This window comes from Mugil cephalus, chromosome 9 (assembly GCF_022458985.1).
Source record: "Mugil cephalus isolate CIBA_MC_2020 chromosome 9, CIBA_Mcephalus_1.1, whole genome shotgun sequence".
NCBI lineage: Eukaryota > Metazoa > Chordata > Actinopteri > Mugiliformes > Mugilidae > Mugil > Mugil cephalus.
Window position 1 is genome coordinate 13,972,962 of NC_061778.1, and position 17,007 is coordinate 13,989,968.

Genomic DNA, 17,007 nt, shown 5'->3' on the forward strand with positions numbered 1-17,007 from the left:
AAATAAAAAAAAAAGAGCTGCCATTCATTCCTATGTGTAAGTCGAGCAGAGACATGGCATTCCACAGATATGCACCTTGCCTGGCCCGTAATGAAGAACAGCAGCTGGCTTTGTGAGTAGCGTGACTGCAGTGAATTGCAGCATAGCTCATGCAAGACCTTGTAAATGTTACACTAATTGTGAGGCCTGTCAGCATCCAGCTTTGACAATACACTGAAAGCTGGAAAGAGTAACTTTCTCCTTATGAGCAGCTGTTGAACACTGTCCTCTTTGCCTGCATTGCCTCAAGCAAAGGTGGATTCCACGCTGTGATGTGAATGCCAGAAGTTATCTTTCTTAAGCCAGTTTCTTGTCACTTTCGGGCTGTGTGAAGGTTAACAAGAAACACGGGGGTTACTGTTTTTACTGTGATTTGCGCGTTGATGTTTTATTGTATCATTACGATGGTCTGCTTCGGGATGAGACAGGATGTGTCTGGGTAGGAGATCCACAACGTCTGCGTTTACCTCCGCAATCTGATTGTACAGAGCGTGATGGACAACATTTGAAAGTAATAACGCTGTCTTAAACTGACAAAATCAATGTTACCCAACACTGTGTCAGTCAGAGCGGTGAGGACTTATATCAGCAGCCACGGTCTGTTAGCAATTTCATTTAGCAGTGAAAGACCGTGGCTGTGTTTCTAATATTTTCTCCATCTAATATTTTCTCCATCCCCCATATCCACGAGGTGTTTCGAGACTACGCGCTACAAAAATCTGTCTTGTTGTGAGAGTGTCTGTCCGCCAGCTTTTTATTAGGCATGTGTGAGAAAATTGTAATGACTAAAGGAAAAAGTCTGAAGGCTGGCTGACAGCGGGTTGTTTGGGGGTTCCCTCGAGCTGGCGTCAGCAGCGGGCTGGTGTTCGTCGTAGATGTTCTGCCGCGGCCGCTCCAAAATGAAACAAGTCTGGAGATAGATGGCTTAACAGTTCATCAAGGGCTAAAGCAGATTTTAGATATTGGCTCAAAAGTGGACCGGTTAATGCACTGGGCCTCCGAGGTAGCTCTCCCAACTGCTAGAAAGCCAGAAACGGAGAAGGAAACTGATATTGTGAGTCTGGAAATATGAGCTTACACTTCGGTTTAACATTATGATGCAATTTTAATGCAATTTAACTCAACACCACAGCCTACAGTCTCCAAAATGACTTCATGACGGTAGGATTTATTACTGCTAATTGGTATGTGTATTAGACTGCAATAGTTTTAATGTACCACATAAGTGGGTGTGGCGGCTGGGTGTCTCCAGGCTGCACCTTTAAGCCACATCTACTGGACATATAAACCAACCAACGCATCATTCTCACTTAACAACTGACCTTTGGTTGCTAGTGCCAGGGTCTGTTTAGCTGTTTGCCACGTCAAATGTTTCCCAGTGAAACAAGCAGAACATAAAAAAATAATTCTAATGCGTGGACGAACCGAGCCTTTGCTTGAACAGAGATAGGACAAAAGTGGTCGTTGTTGTTTCCTCCAGGTTGTGTCATATGTCTTCCAACTATATTCTTTATTCTATATATCCAATTGGTTACCAAATTCACATTGCCTGAAATTTCAATTCGAGATTCAAGATACTGATCCCCAAAATTATTTTGTCACAAGAAAATGGACATATATGAACAAGACAAAGACATAAAAATAAAAGAAAAGAAAACAAGAATAAGATGTGGGAGAAAAAAAAATGTATAGTCCAATTTAGATGAAATATACAGTAAATGAAACGTTTTATCTAAAGCAGGAGTCTTCAACATTTTTCAGGCCAAAGACCTCCAAGCTCATGAGAGATTAAGTAGGAACCCCCAACCTACTATACTGTGTGTATTCTATATTAAACTCAGCTTAGTGCTATTTTAAGACATTTAAATTTGTGGGGGGAAATTAAAAATATGCATATATAAAAAATGTGTAATCAACCAAAGATTTTGCTACCCCCTTGCAGTACCTCCAGTGACCTGCAGTGCCCCCCTGCAGTATTAATATTATTAAGCCATCCTTTATTCCTTTACTAAAATATGTTGGATTCATGTTAATGTGTATTGAAAGAGATTTCAATTTCAATTTTCAATTCAATTTGATTTTATTTATATAACAATACAAATTGTCTCAAGATGCTTCACAAAAACCAGCCTGCAACCTCCAGAGCAAGCCTGAGGGCGACGGTGGCAAGGAAAAACTCCCTTTTAGAGAATTTGTGGGGGAAAACCTATGATCTAATGTGTCTTGTGTTAGAGATTAGCTCTCATCTGTTGTTGCCACATTTCTCCGTCTTCATATTTGAACCCCCACTTCCACTGAACAAACGTGGTCTTCCAAATTACTGGAAGAAAATTGATCGACCAGACTTCTGAAATCTGGAATCATATGGGATCCTAGACAGCAAGCCAACCTGAGTTGTTAAATATAATACGTAGGCGGGTTGGAGTGTTTACAGTCAATGGCCAGCATTTGACTCTATATATTTTTGAACCAATAAATCATTTTAGGATTTAAATTGCAAGGCCCTATGGTACACCTGATTCTCTTGGATAATCTTCAAACTCCCTGGTTCATATCAACTACTTACTGACGCCAAGTGAACTTGTCGGTTTCACAGAAAAAAAACAGTGAGAAAAGGCAGAGAATTGGAAAGATACAATGGCCGTAGGGAGGACAGACAGGCGAAGGGGTGAAGTGAGGAGGACGGAAAGAACCGATAACTCTCGCGGACATGCCGTATATATGTCAAACACGCAGACAGCCTGTCACAGGCGCACAGAGTTACAGTATGCGCAGATTCATTCGCAGAACGCGCGTTCTTAGAGGGCTTGCTGAAAGCAAAAAGACGACTGATAGATTGAGGTGAGGATGAAAGTGTTTAGCCAAAAGAAGATGAACTACGAGGAGGTTGAGTCTCCTGGAGCACATGTGTTTTTCATTACTGCAGCCCCGACCTGTCCTCTGAACTGTCAGAGACTGGAAGCATCTGTAGGTGAATCTGCATGAGTGTATGTAAATATGCGTATGGTCTTCATATGTATGCAATTACAAGTGTGATCACGCATGTGCAAAACAAAGACGCATTAATTCTGAAGAATGTACCCATAACGTTAGATGACATACACACAGACGCACCGTGAAAGATGGGACTTTTCTCTTCTCTTGTCCAACTATCTTTAATCCGTCTTACACCGAGCCCCCGTGTCAAGCTTTCGGGATTTTGGAACGTGAACTGTCTGCGAAGAAAGCTAAGCTTTTTTTTTTTTTTTTTTTTTTTAAATATCAGAACCACCCCCTCGCTGTGCTCAGCCCACCCAATATACACACAGCTTGTTTGTTCACTTTGGAAGGGCCTGTTGTCTCCCAAACAATCTTTTATAGATGATGTCACCAGTTTTTGTTTTTACTGTCTTCGGTTTCTTCGCTAGAACATCAGAAGAAACAAACTGATTTCCGAGTACAGCGAGATAACATGGAGCCTTTATTAGTTTTTGCTGGTGTTTGAACTGGCAGGCGTGCCCAGTGCCGAAGCATTACAGCTCCTAATCCTCATTCTGTTTTCCTGCACAATCAATCAGTGCTTTCGCTTTGACTCAGTGATATCTCCCCAACCTTTCACCAGGCTACTCTGTCATGTTTGCGAGGTTGTTTTCTAGTGAGCATGTTACCACCAGTGTATTTTTCCATGTCCTCAGTGTTAGTTGACGACCCATCCTTCGGCCTCTCTCATAGCCTCTCCCCTGCTCCCTTTGCCAGCAGGTCTGGAGCACCGACCACTATCCTTGTCCATCTGGCAGCACAGTTTAAGTGTTGTTTACACAGTGATAGTGAAATCCCTTGCCGTTATTTTCCTAAAAGCTAATGACGGCAGATCAGCAGTTCAGCAACGTTGTTTTAACCGCTGGTAAAAACGGACTCTCTGTTAGATCTGAGGCCCTGCTTTGTAGATTTGTGGGGGTTTGTTGAGCGCTCCACACAGTACGCGATTCATTATACGCATATAGCATTGTTCATCTCTTCGGTGAATCTCGTTTTCCCACACTTTCATTTAAGAGCTTGTATGTTTAAATGATCTCAACTTGGTGAAATGTGTCTCTTGGATTTTTCAGTGCTTCCTATCAGGCATCACCAACGCTGACTTAAATGATCTATGAAGATAAATGGCGTCTAAATATCCTCAGCTTTCCGGCCCCCGTAGGTATCCTGATGAGTTCACTCAAAGCTCCAAATGCGTCTAATGTTCAATTTGGTCAACAACTTTTCCAACTGTCAGTTGTTTTCCGTTTGAAGAGCATCCATATATTTGCCGTTGTGAAATGGCTCACACGGCTGCACGGCGATTACAGCCAGCATAATCAGGGGGAACTTGGAAAATGCTTTTGTGGCTGACTTAAGGAATCTAACATCAACGTTTCAATTTGCGTGTTTTGAGCTGAGCCGACCTGTCGAGCGCTGCTCCCTCTTTTTTTTTTTTTTTTTTTTCTGCCCCGAGTTGTCAGAAAAGTATTCAGTGGAATGGCAGTTAGATGCATGTGCGGACCATCTGGAAGAGGAAGCACATTTGGCCAACTTTACATACCATGGCCACAGGCTGCGTTTGTTGACTGATTTTCTCGCACTCTCGCGCATAATTTGCACAATTGAACTTCCTCACACATGGAAGCCACTGATCAGAAAGCGGCAGTTGTGAAAAGAGGTGTAACCGCTCTCTGTGCGGACGCACTCTGCGTGCGCTGCCGTGCGCTGTGACGCTCGCGGCGTGTTTCAGCCGTGTCTGCACATCTTTACAGTACATGTGGTGAAATGGGTGCCAAAGATAAAAAAGCCAACGGTATGAACGCTGTGTTGGGGATACTATTCAGACGTATGCAGGGGCTGAGTATTGGCAGAGCAACTGTGGCATTCCTGAGAAGGACTCGGAATAGCAGCGGCTCTGAGCTCTCACAGAAAGAAGATCAGCTTATAGCGTGTCCCGCTCTGTACGGCATGTATTATAAACAATGACATCAGGCACTCAGTGCATGCCGTGTAACGCATAGTATACAAATTAACAGTTTGAATTAACCCTCAGTAATAATGGTCTTCGTGCAGATGTGTTTGAAATAAGGCACATGTCTGCGGCACCGAGAGACTTGTAGACGTCACTGGGCACGACGGCCTGGGTTGGCAGAGCTGGCACCGCTTGTATGTAATCCACATAACGTGTAATGGCGACTTTTACAGTTGCAGTTAATTTGGAGTCATTTGCAAGAGCCGCTCGGTGCCTCAAAGATGATGTATGTGTTCCACTGCCGAAGTGCGTGGGTTGGTGAGACCCTCCAAGGTTGCCTCACCAGTGTAAGAACCTACCACATAATGGAACAAAAGCAAAAGTATCAAAGCGGTGACTCATGATTCATACTATACTAACAGTTTTATTGCATTGACTTTGACCTGAATGCCGCCCCAAAAGCAAAAAATATTAAAGGATGAGGCAGCCGTAGACCCTTTCCCTGTTTGTCTGTAGAAGATCTGACAGTTTTGCACTCGGGGTCATCTGGCAGAGAGGGAGGCTCAGGCTTGGGGACCTCTCATTGATCGTGTCAATGACTGCATGGAAAAGGAAAGCAAAAACAATAAAGGGCTCGCCGCCAAAGTTGGCTGGCTCACACCAGCCAGCGAGGGGAAAAGAGTTTGTGTGTAGCGGTGCGACTGTGTGAATATGTAATTAGTCCAGCATGTTACTAGCCCCGCTTCTCACAGATCGGTGCCCGTGACTGACGGCACACCCAACCTTGAAGCGACACGGAGCAGGGGAGGTCACGGGAGAGGGAGGGGGAGAGGAAGCGAGGGGAGCTTCAGTGTGTCCACTTGTCTCACGCGATCTGGCATCACTACAGCTCCTCACATCATCGTGCTTTAATCCAGCTCGTCCTGCGTCACCTTGTAAGAATGCAATCCATCCACCAACTTGGACGTGGTACAGAGTGATAATTTGATACTGATAAAAATCTGGTGTCATGACAGTGAAGGACATAATGATGGACTTAGCTTTCAAAGTGAAAATTTATATGGGACCACAGCCGAAGAGCGCAGTCTGGCCTCCGGTTAAAGTAAAATACGGATTCTCTCAGGACCTCCAGAGGAGCTCTGCACATTTATTTCCCATCACACATTCGTACGACCATGACGCATCTGTGGTACTTGCAAGTACAATACTCTTTGCATGTTTACTGTTTATATTGCGGTGTTTAGCTGAACACAAGGCAGTTGCTCAAGCTGCTGTGACACTGGTTTCCAAGTTGGATAATAGCGCCGAAAAGATATATAGAGTTTTATTCCTCTCCCCGGTTTGTCATTAAATATGCATTTATTCATACAGTGCATGCCCGATAGATATAAAACTAAGATTACAACGAGAAACAAGTCCCCAGAATTTCCTGGACGTTTTTTCAGGGCTCCAGCTCCGAAGTCTGCTTTTCTCGCGTCTGCCGTCAGTTACAGTGGATCGGTGCCATGGAATTCTTTGCTCCCTTAAATTAAACCCTTCACCAGGCCCAGCTGGTTCACAAAGTAGAGCGAAGGGGAGAGCTGGAAGAAAACGGAGCTGGGGATGGAAAGGAGCGAGCAAATACTTCTCTCCCTTCTCACGTTTGGCTTCCTCCAGTTGCTGCCATTAACGCCTCGCGTCTGGTCAGCACAAGCCCTCAGACACCGACCGGAGAGGAAAGAATGAGGGAGAGAGGGAAAAAAGGGACGGCGAAACAGGCAGAACAGCACTGAGAGAAGGAGACAGAGCTGAATACACTGATTTGATTAATGTTTCTTGTATTCCTCTGGTCCTGAAACAGAATTACCTTACCTAACCCCAATGGAGAATGAGTGAGACAGCTCAGAGATTGAAACCAGATATTTCTGTTCACTCTGGCTCTAATCCACGTCTTGTACTGAACCCGAGTTTGAGAACATGACTGGTGACTGAGAGACCCAGCCACAGTGTCTGCCCAGTTCTGCTCCACTGTCCTCAGTCTGTGTACTGATGCGCATGACGCCGTGCAGCAGCAGCAGCAGCAGCAGCAGCAGGTAATGAATGTGACCACCTGTCCTTCATCACATTTTCATTCTCCTGAAAACAAGACTGCTTTTTGTCAGAATAGGTCTAGACTTGTGTTTTGTTCTGTGTGCTCACTGAGATCATTCCTAAACACACCAGCGCGGATGATTCAACACGGTTGCTCGGTTATTCAAAGTCGCACATTCCGCAAGGTTTCGCCTCAGCAACCTGCTTGTGCACTTGCCACTGCACAGTGGTCTTTTCTGAATGGAAACTGGCGAGTAAACCATGTTTCTGTCACCTTTTTTTTTTTCTTTTTATCTAAACGGAGGAAATTATGATGCATTACAATACTGCATCACTTACCTTCCAGTTTCCTTGGCCCTAGTCTTCCCTCCTGTGTAGTATTGGGTTTCTGTCCCTTCCATCTTGTATTTAGAGAATTGAACTTTTGTGGGGTTCCTTTGTCCAAGGTCCAGAGGCAGCTGTGGTTTCAAATGGTCTCCTGGGCTTCCTATTATGACTTAAGGGGTCTTTGAAAAAAATCAGGCAATGCATTAGTGTGCGGAAATCCTTCAGGTTGTCAGCAATCAACTAAATATTGGGAACCGCACCAAAAAAAGTGATGAAATCACATCAGGGTCATGGCACAGACTTTCCGTGTGTGTGTTCATGACAACAAACAATACCGGTGTAGACTTCCAATGATGTGTGAGCTAAGACAGGTCTATTTGTGTGAGCAGACGTCCTGTAATAATAGTAGTCCAACAAAAGCGCGCTTGTTTGAGCTAACAAGATGGTGTAAATATGGCTAAACAGAGAGCTCCACCCTCCATCGCCCAAATATACAAGCAGTAGATAGATGACAACCCAGTAAAGGTCCAGAGTTTGTCCTCAAGCTTTGACCCTGAAAATACACAACCTCCTGAGTAGTATTTGTTTACTTGAGCATGTTTTATTTGCTCAGTGTCTAATGATGTCAGACATAGACAAAGTAACGGTTCTTTTCCTTCCTTGTCTAAATCTGGTGTCCATCCAAGGCCTGTGCTCACACACATGCACGCCTTGTCAGGAGCACGTCTGACGTGTCTGCATCTTTTCTCCCGATCCCGGAGTCAGAGAGTTGAGCTTAACGTGGCAGGTGCTGGTCGACCCTGAGCACGGCTGCCAGGACCAGGTTGGGCCGCGCACATGTGAGCACAGGTGGGCCAGATGATGGATGAATAAGCTCCAAGTCGCCACAACGCGGCCTGTCTTCACTCTCTCTTCATGTTTTTCTTCCACTGACACGCATAATCTCTTAGAATGTGCGCTATATTTCCAACACTTATACGGACAAACACAGTTCAGACTGGCCGGTGAGACGCTCCGCGATCTGGAGGCTGGACCAGACAGAACAATTTCAAAGTAGCGAGCCAGGCCGATTCACTTTTAAGGGTTTTTAGCCGTCCGCAACGTTCCACACGTCTTTTTGACCCTCCTGTTTGCGTCAACTGCTCACAGATACGACTGAGACAAATCTTCTCCCGTCTGTCCCGCCAGCATGGCCTTGTCTCGTTTGTCTCCTCGGCAGAACAGACACCGAAGAAGAGAAAGTCCTTGATCAGTCTGATTTATTTGAGAATCGATTGTTATCGTCGTTTCTTTGAGCCGCGTTAAGCAATCATGGAGATCAAGACGAAAGCTTTGAAAGAGATGGATTATTGCAAGGACGCTTAGCTTAGTGTCTGGGCTCGCGTTGCATGCTCTGTCTGTTTGCCAAGACCTTGGCAAGGCTGGTGCCCACATTTGTTTTGACTTGGTCCTGAAACTCCACACCCCTTCGTCCCTCCCGTCTCTCCCAGCACATTCCTCCTCCTCCTCCTCCTCCTCCTCCTCATCATCACTATCATTACCTGCACCCTACGGCTTGCAGGACAATCTCATCCTCCACTCAGACCTCTCCCTTTGTCTCTCCCAGCTTGTTTCTCAGGCTTGTTGTTCTCACCACAGATCCTTCTGGCTTACAAGTATTGATGAAAATGCATTCCTTGGTGGACTAGCTTTGTTGGCAGCGTTCAAATTTCTTTCTAGTTTCAAAAACAGACATTACTCCGACCTGTTTGTCTCTGATTGGAGAGCTCGTTCCGCCTGCGGCAATGTTCCTGACATGACACTCATTCACATGTGTTAGTCTTAGGAAAGACTTATCACTTCTCTGGAGATAATGGGCTTGTGTTTGTGAAATGTCACACTAGTTTTGACAATTTTTTGAGAAGTCTCTCCTAAAGTAAAGTTGCCCCCGGTCTTCTAGTCTTGTGCCTGCCACTAAAACCCCGGCAATGTAAGGATTTTACGCAAAAGCATTTTCCGATGAAACGAGAGAATTTAGTGGATTATTTTTCATACTCATTTTGCAAACACTCGCATCCATTCTATTTCAATTGACAAGCAGATGTTGTGTATTTTATTCCATGATGTTCCCCTCTGTCCACACTTTCTCAGTTTCTCAGTATACTTTTCTCACACTTTCTTTGTTCTCGCAGTGAATCAAGCCAAACTTTTTGGAGATTATTATTATTATTTTATTTTTTTCTGTCCCAGAAAGAACAGACTGCTCCCTCCAGTGTCAGGAACAAAGCATAACCAGATACAGAACCATTGTGTTATTTATATCACGTGTCTCTGTCAGTGGGGGTCAGTTTTGTCCCCTGTGTCCTTGGCTCTAGAAAACTTACATGTGTGCAAATGTTTTCAATCAAATGCAATTAAGCTCACACGATGTTGCGTCTTATAACATGTAATTTTTTTTTTTTTTTTAATGTACAGCATGATGTACTTTGGTGGTCCTGGACAATGTTTTGCTGAAAAGATTGAGCAATGGCTTATTTTTCTTGAAGGGTAATTACAGCAGAATAAACCACAAGTAACTCATTGTGGCCACAGTGAAGGAATCTATTTTCTTTGACTCCCTTCACCTCCATCTACAGTTTGGAGTCCAGTCCCCTTCACTCAGTTTCTCTCTTGTGCTCGCTTGTCATTTTCTGAACTATTCAGGTTATGGCAATCTAGGAGCCGGAGGTCTCGGAGGACATGGAGGAGGTGAGTACTGCACTACTACTACTCTCTAAAACAGGTGCCAACAGTCACCACACTCGCTCAACTTCCTCCTGTCGTTTAGGTGGCTACGGGGGATATGGTGGAGGCACTGGGGGCTTTTTCCCAGGAGCTGGACAGAAGGCTGCCAAAAGAGGTACAGCAAATAGCCAAGCACGTCTGGCTAGATTTATAACATCGGTTTCCCATAAAGAACTGTGATGGTATCAGTTTTTTTTTTCCTCGTTTCTACGCAAGCATGTGTTCAAGAACCTTGTCAGTGCAGCGGGCTGCGTGCAGTGGAACCAAGGGTCATCAAACTGGATGATTGAAAATCGGTTGTTGAAAGCAGACGCTGATTTTGTTTGTCTTACTTGTTTTTTGAGCTGTTTTGAGAGCTGCAGTGATATTACGTATCTTTCCTCACTCTCGCTCTTGGAACTGGAGGCCTGACAAGTTCAAGGACGAAAGTAACTTCCAGGACTAAAGTAAAATATCCCTGCAGAGGTGGACCAGCTCTCCCGCGCCATCTAAAATGTTGCGTTAGAACAGGAAACACCATCTGTAAGCTTTTGTGTGAAGCATGAGTGATTAGTATTGATATCATCCATGTTAGCTGTAATTCTGCTGCTTTGGACCAGGAGTCTTCACTGTTTTTTAGGCCAAGGACCTCCCTACTTACTGTGTGTGTTTTATATTAAGCTCGGCCTAGTGTTCTTTATAAATATACCTTATTATTATCATTTTGCAGGCTCAAATATTCACTTTTTATTTCAAACATGTGCAACAGTAGGGTAGCCGTAAACATAACCCTACCTGACGTAAACATACCTAGCTGGTATGTGTGTGTATGTAACTGACAGGTATAGAAAATAATCGACAGATTCGCGTTTTAACAGTGACACTGAATCATGTGTAGTATTTAAATAAATTTAAATCTCTGCTACCACACGGAGGCGACTGAAATTTCTGCCCCGCGGCGCACTACCGCACAGACGTCAGACTGTTCTGAATACTGACCGAATCCCCGTTGAACTCTGGACAAGTCTCTGTGCTCGCATGTTACGCAAAAGGCAAACCGAATGTTTCGCATTAATACTAACTCAGCGTGAAAACACTGTTTGGCAGACAAATGTACATTTTCATCGTAGAACTGCAAATCTTAGAAAGGCTGAACCTCGGCGGAGATCAGACTGACCTTGAAGCCTGTGATGTCTGTGATACATGCACGTGAATTGATTTGAATTAGGCCGGCTCATTAAATATGAACTCTGGAGGGCTCAACTCATGGCCAAAGCCTGTAATGTGGCAGAGAGCCCATGCTTTAGTACTGGTTGGCAATGACAAAACTTAAGTCTCGCGAATCAGTCTGGTCTGTTTTCATGACACTCAAAATAGCAGCGACTTCCTCTGATACAGCAGAGATAAAAGAAAACGTTCCCTTGCCAAACTTGTCCTCACCAAATCACACAGACTACATACTTACAGGCAGTGCGCAATGTCTGTTCGGCAAACTATGGAGAATTTAAGATTTAAATGAAAAAAAAAAACAATGTTTAAACAGATAAACGAATGTGTTTTATCCTGCTGCCAAGCTCCTTTATAAACGAAGCTGACAGCTCATTTCCGGTGCGCAGGGATAGCCAGAGAAATGAAGCATTCGATGAGGCAACGAAAATTCCACGCATGCTGGCTGCCCCTTCTGATTAGAGTTAAAATCAGCCACGTTGCCTTTGGTCATAGGGTGATGACAGACTGGTCTCAGAAAACCAGTGACCAGTCAGTTCATCTGGCTCAAGCCATGATGCAGCTCATTACTCCTTGTCAGTATGTCAGGGCCCTCTAGTGGCCATTGGGTGTACAACATTACAGTTCTCCATGGCTACTTAAGATTCTTTTACACTGTTGTCATTACCACACAGTATGTTAATGACTTTAAAAAAGGAATTGGACTTTAACCTGAAATCTGAAAGTTATAATTTCTATGCCTGAGCACTCTCTTTATCAATAGGGGCTGGAGGACATGGAGGAGGACCTGGAGGTACTGGAACTGGATAATCCCTGCTGGATGCAAGAAACACTTGACACATACTATTTACCCAGATTTAATTTGCACATTTTTTTAATTAACAAGTTCATTTAAAACCCAAACTGACTCATTTAGTCACACAGGGATTTATTCTTATGATAAAGAGCCATTATGGGCTACAAATCCAAATTGCACTTTTTTTTAAAAAACAAAACAAACAAGAGATCTGTTAACAGTGTTACAAAATCCTGTTGAAGGAGAAACTGCTTTGAACTCTGTACCTCTACAAGAAGGATTTGTGTCTGCTTTGCACACTGTGTATGTGTCACAGTCCCTTCGATGAGCTAAGTGTAACCGTTTATGTTTTTTTGTTTTTCTTTTCAGCACCCGTTATTCCTCAGACAGGCCTTCCAGGAGGGACTGGTGGTGGCGGAGGAAAGAAAGCTGCCAAAGTGCCAGGTTTCTGTAGACTCCATGATAAACAATACACTCACACAGCTGAAGACAGACAGGATGCAGGTCTCTAGGCAGCGGAACCGCATAAAATGTGCACTCCACCACATGTGGCTGGAAATATTTGAATCATTCGAGCTCCGCGTGCGATGGGGCGCGGCAGGACAACACCCGTGCACATATATATATATGTATATTACTAATTATTTGTAAAGTAAATGGCAAAGAATTAGTTTGCAAATTAATATTTTTTAAGGGGGATTTGTAGTTTTTGAGATTTGCCTTATGTGTGAGAATTCTTTTAAAAAACAGTTTCATCTACTGTGCTAACCTTCTTTATATTGCACTTGAAATATAGCAATATGCACCCTGATGTCTGGCCAAAACAAGTAAATAGTTGCAAGCCTCCAGTTGGATAATTACTACATGGGTGATTGCCTTTCAGGTGGCATCAAGTTATTTAGCCCCAACTGATCATTTATTAAACAACCATGTGCAAAGACAAAATCCTGTGGTCGTGGAAAAAATGTTTAGAGTCAAATCATTGCTAGGCACCAAGCAGACAAAACATCTAAGGAGACTGAAACAGAAACTACTAAAGCTGGGTAAAGAACTGTCCAACACATTATTAAAAACTGGATGGATAGTGGGAAACCGTCATCTTTGAGGAAGAACTGTGGTAATGAAGTGATGAATCCATCATGCCTAGTGTCTACTGTACCAGTCTGTTAGGGCAACGCTATTATCTGGGGTTGCTGCAGTTGCTCAGGTCTAGGTTCAGAAGCTTTATGCCCAAAGAATGATGTCACCCGACTACCTGAATATAGCGAATGACCAGGTTATTCCATCAATGGATTTTTTCTTCCCTGATGGCATGGAAAGAGTGGTTCAGGGAGCATGAGACATCATTTTCACACATGGATTGGCCACCACAAAGTCCAGACCTTAACCCCACAGAGAATCTCTGAGAAGATCTTAGTGAAAAATGAATGCAATACTGGATGGAAATCACTCTTGTGACATTGCAGAAGCTTCTTATCAAAATACTGCCACAGTGAATGTGTGCTGAAATCAAAGCTGAAGGCGCTACGACAATAAAACCAATGACAGTTGAAGTGAATAGACATCTTCTCATCTTCACATTATAATGCTAAGAAAACTGTGATCCTGACATCCTAAAGGTTGTTGCAGGCACCCAGACCACATAGCAATGACACTTCCCGACAGCAGCAGCAAAAAAAAAATACTTTGGAACAACCCAGAAAACATAAATTATAGCACAAGGTCTTAACCTGGCCTCCAAACCCCTTCAAGCCATAAGATCCAAAGGTTTCCACTATCAATGTCCTGGTGCCAGACATCACAGGATATCCTCAGAAAGCTTTACTCAATCCCGATGCGTTTTCCTTCCAAAATCTAAAATACTTTCTGTGCTAAATATCCAGGATATAAAACATATAAAATAAACAGCAAACTAATTTATAAAACATATGTGAGCTAATGCTCTGAGATGTCATAAAATACTACTCCATTAAAATGATATGTGATTGCTGCCTATTTGTTTGACTGCTGAAATAAAGTCAGATTCAGGTGAAACATCGACGCAGTCACTATATGACTATTTTCTTTGTTGAGTTGAGGCCAAACGCTGCAGCGGGTCTCCAGATACAGTAAACAGTTGCAACATCCACAGAAAAAAGCCATAAACAGGCTAAGAAGTAGCCAATTGTTCTGCATCCTGTCTGGCTTCTTTGTGACAGGGGGTTCTCATTGCCAAGCTTTTAATTTCCCAGGTCAATGTTGTCACACATGACTCATGAAAAAAAAATGAGACCACTGATATATTTCACTGTGGATGCAATAGTACAGTACTGTCTCCCCATTGTTTGTGACAGGTGTGGGTGTGCCTGGACTTTACCAAGGCGGGCTGGTGCCAGGAAACGGTTTGTCTCTTTCATGGATTAATCATTAATCACTGTTCTTGTCAGAGTTTATCATGGGCAGTGCTTTTACAAACTAACATTGTATGGGGATTTCATGTAGTTGTTTTCTGGTTGCTTGTTGCTCCTTCAGGGTTCGGTGGACGTGGAGTTCTGCCTGGGGTGCCCACCGGGACTGACCTGAATCCTAAATCAAGTAAGGTTTGCCTGGGCGCTGGCTGATTTTTTTCTCAATGCATTAGAATCCTTCATTAGGCAATATTACCAAGGGGTGTAAAGACTGAGAATTAATAAATTTGTTAATGGCTGCTGGTTTCAGAGAACATGAATCTAAAAATGTTACTGGAAACACAATGGTATGGATGATTTTTAGTCTCAAGGCCACTTTTCAGTATCAGTGCTGCAATGTACAGTCTAATATCGACATGTAACTGGAATATGTGATTCATCTCATGTAGTTGGAGGAGGAGGAGGACCTGGAGGTCAAGGACCAGGTAATTATAACCTTATTTTTTTTTTTTTATTATTATTTTTTTTTTTAATGTTGTTACTATTAGCCGATCTGAATTGACATATATTTTCCCTGTCACGGCAGGTCGTGGTGGGTATGGTGGACAAATGCAGCCGGGAGTGTTCCATGGATATCCCCTCAAATCACCCAAAGCTCCAGGTGGGATTTGAATCTACGCATGAACTGTGTTAGTCAGGTCAAGGACCCCCAAACTGATAAAGAAATTAAGTAGGGACCCTCTACCTTCTATATGTGTTCTATATTAAACTCAGCCTAGTGCTGAACAAAATAACGGACAGATTCTAGTTTTAACAGTGACAATGAATCGTGTGTAATATTTAAATAAATTAAAAATTTGTGGGGGAAAATACAAATAAAATATATATAAAAATATCTAATCAACCAAAGATTTTGCAATCCCCCTGCAGTACCTCCACGGACCCCCTAGGGTGGCGGACCCCCTTTTGAAGACCTATGTCCTAAGATATGATATGTTCATTGAGACTGTTTAAGCATTATCAATGTTACAGATCTTTTTTCTACAGTGTACAGACTGTTTTACTCGCCTTACGGTCTGATAACCCACGGGCACGTCTGTGGGTACCACCCAAAGGTTTTCTATGGTGCGTTTATCATTCTAGAGAGAGGAGTCTGTCTTTGGAGCTCCAGAAAGTTGCTGCTCATTTTGTCATTGCCAGCTTTCTGGTGGTCTCTAAAGAAGAATATTGCCTCAGTCCCCGGCATTTCACCTCTTTTCTAAAATCGCTGCTACTAAACTGTGCTGCAGTAGAGTAGGCTTGCCCGCTTAACCCCCAAACCCCAAATGTGTTAATTACAACTTGTGTTTCTAGCTTTATTCCATTTTTTTTAGCATCATCTTCAAATAAACACAGCTATATTGTTTGTTTAATAAACGGCAGTTTGGATGTAATATATAGACAGGTATAGTTTAGGTTTTTGTATTAATATCATCCTCAAAAGGAGATAATGATGGTAAAAATGGAAACAGAGCTCGGGCAGACGTTTGGCCACCAACATCAGCTAAACTAAAACAATCTGAAGAACCTGGAATACTTTACATTTATAAATGAGAATTACTTTATAATTCTGGACAAGGTACAGGCTGCACAGGTTTAGCACCACAACACTGCAGACACAAGTTGAAACAATGATCTATGCTGTGGTAATGAATGAATAACTGCAATTAATGATTTCAGAGCGGTAAAATGATTTTTACAAAGACTAACTTCAAAAGACTTACTAACATTTTCACCGGTGGGTAGTTAGAGTTAAAAGTGTGAGCAATGGCTTTTAATGCTGTGTTGGAATTATGATCCCTACATAGAAGCCTTTTCCCTCATCATGTCATTTTTTTTTTTTTCTTTTCAGGGAGCTATGGAGCAAAACCCGGAGGTGGCAAACTTCCCTTTGGTACAAACACCTTCTTTCTTTATTTTTATTTTTTTTTTTACCTTTTACAGAGATTTGGCCACAGTAGCAATCCATCAGCTAATGATGTGCTACTTCATGATGTGTGCTTCAGGTTACGGGGGCTTTGGTAATGGTGGAGCCGGACTTCCAGTCAAAGGTGTCCCTGGATCGAGGCCTGGATATCCTGTTGGAACCGGTGTGTGTTCTTACAAATGTAATGCTTTGAGTTGTGGAGGTAGAAGAGATCAAAAACATGCCTGTATTTTTTCTGTCTGCAGGAGTAGGGCCTGGGGGCATCTCACCTGCTCAGGCTAAAGCTGCCAAATACGGTAGATCACCACCCTCATTAAGCACAATGTTTTCCTATTGGGAAAAAGCATGAAGCAAATGGTGTAATGGAATATAAAGGGATGTAATGAGAAAATAATCTGTATGTGACTGAAATCTGTGCTCTCTGATCCAGGTGCTGGTGGCACTGGTGGACAGTATCCAGGGCAGGTGCCTGGAGGTATAATAT

At 43.1% G+C, this 17,007-nt stretch overlaps 1 protein-coding gene across 16 annotated transcripts in view; it reads left to right on the forward strand.

The window, feature by feature from the left end:
• elna (elastin a) overlaps positions 1 to 17,007 on the forward strand; it is a 47,251-nt gene that overhangs the window by 14,720 nt on the left and 15,524 nt on the right. For all 16 annotated transcript variants that reach the window (XM_047593955.1, XM_047593961.1, XM_047593965.1 and 13 more), the window contains 12 exons: positions 10,088 to 10,132; positions 10,212 to 10,283; positions 12,138 to 12,167; positions 12,540 to 12,614; positions 14,504 to 14,551; positions 14,682 to 14,744; positions 15,007 to 15,042; positions 15,144 to 15,218; positions 16,449 to 16,490; positions 16,603 to 16,686; positions 16,769 to 16,819; positions 16,954 to 16,998. In XM_047593955.1, coding sequence (XP_047449911.1) covers positions 10,088 to 10,132; positions 10,212 to 10,283; positions 12,138 to 12,167; positions 12,540 to 12,614; positions 14,504 to 14,551; positions 14,682 to 14,744; positions 15,007 to 15,042; positions 15,144 to 15,218; positions 16,449 to 16,490; positions 16,603 to 16,686; positions 16,769 to 16,819; positions 16,954 to 16,998 — 666 coding nt within the window. The remainder of the gene's footprint in view (positions 1 to 10,087; positions 10,133 to 10,211; positions 10,284 to 12,137; positions 12,168 to 12,539; positions 12,615 to 14,503; positions 14,552 to 14,681; positions 14,745 to 15,006; positions 15,043 to 15,143; positions 15,219 to 16,448; positions 16,491 to 16,602; positions 16,687 to 16,768; positions 16,820 to 16,953; positions 16,999 to 17,007) is intronic.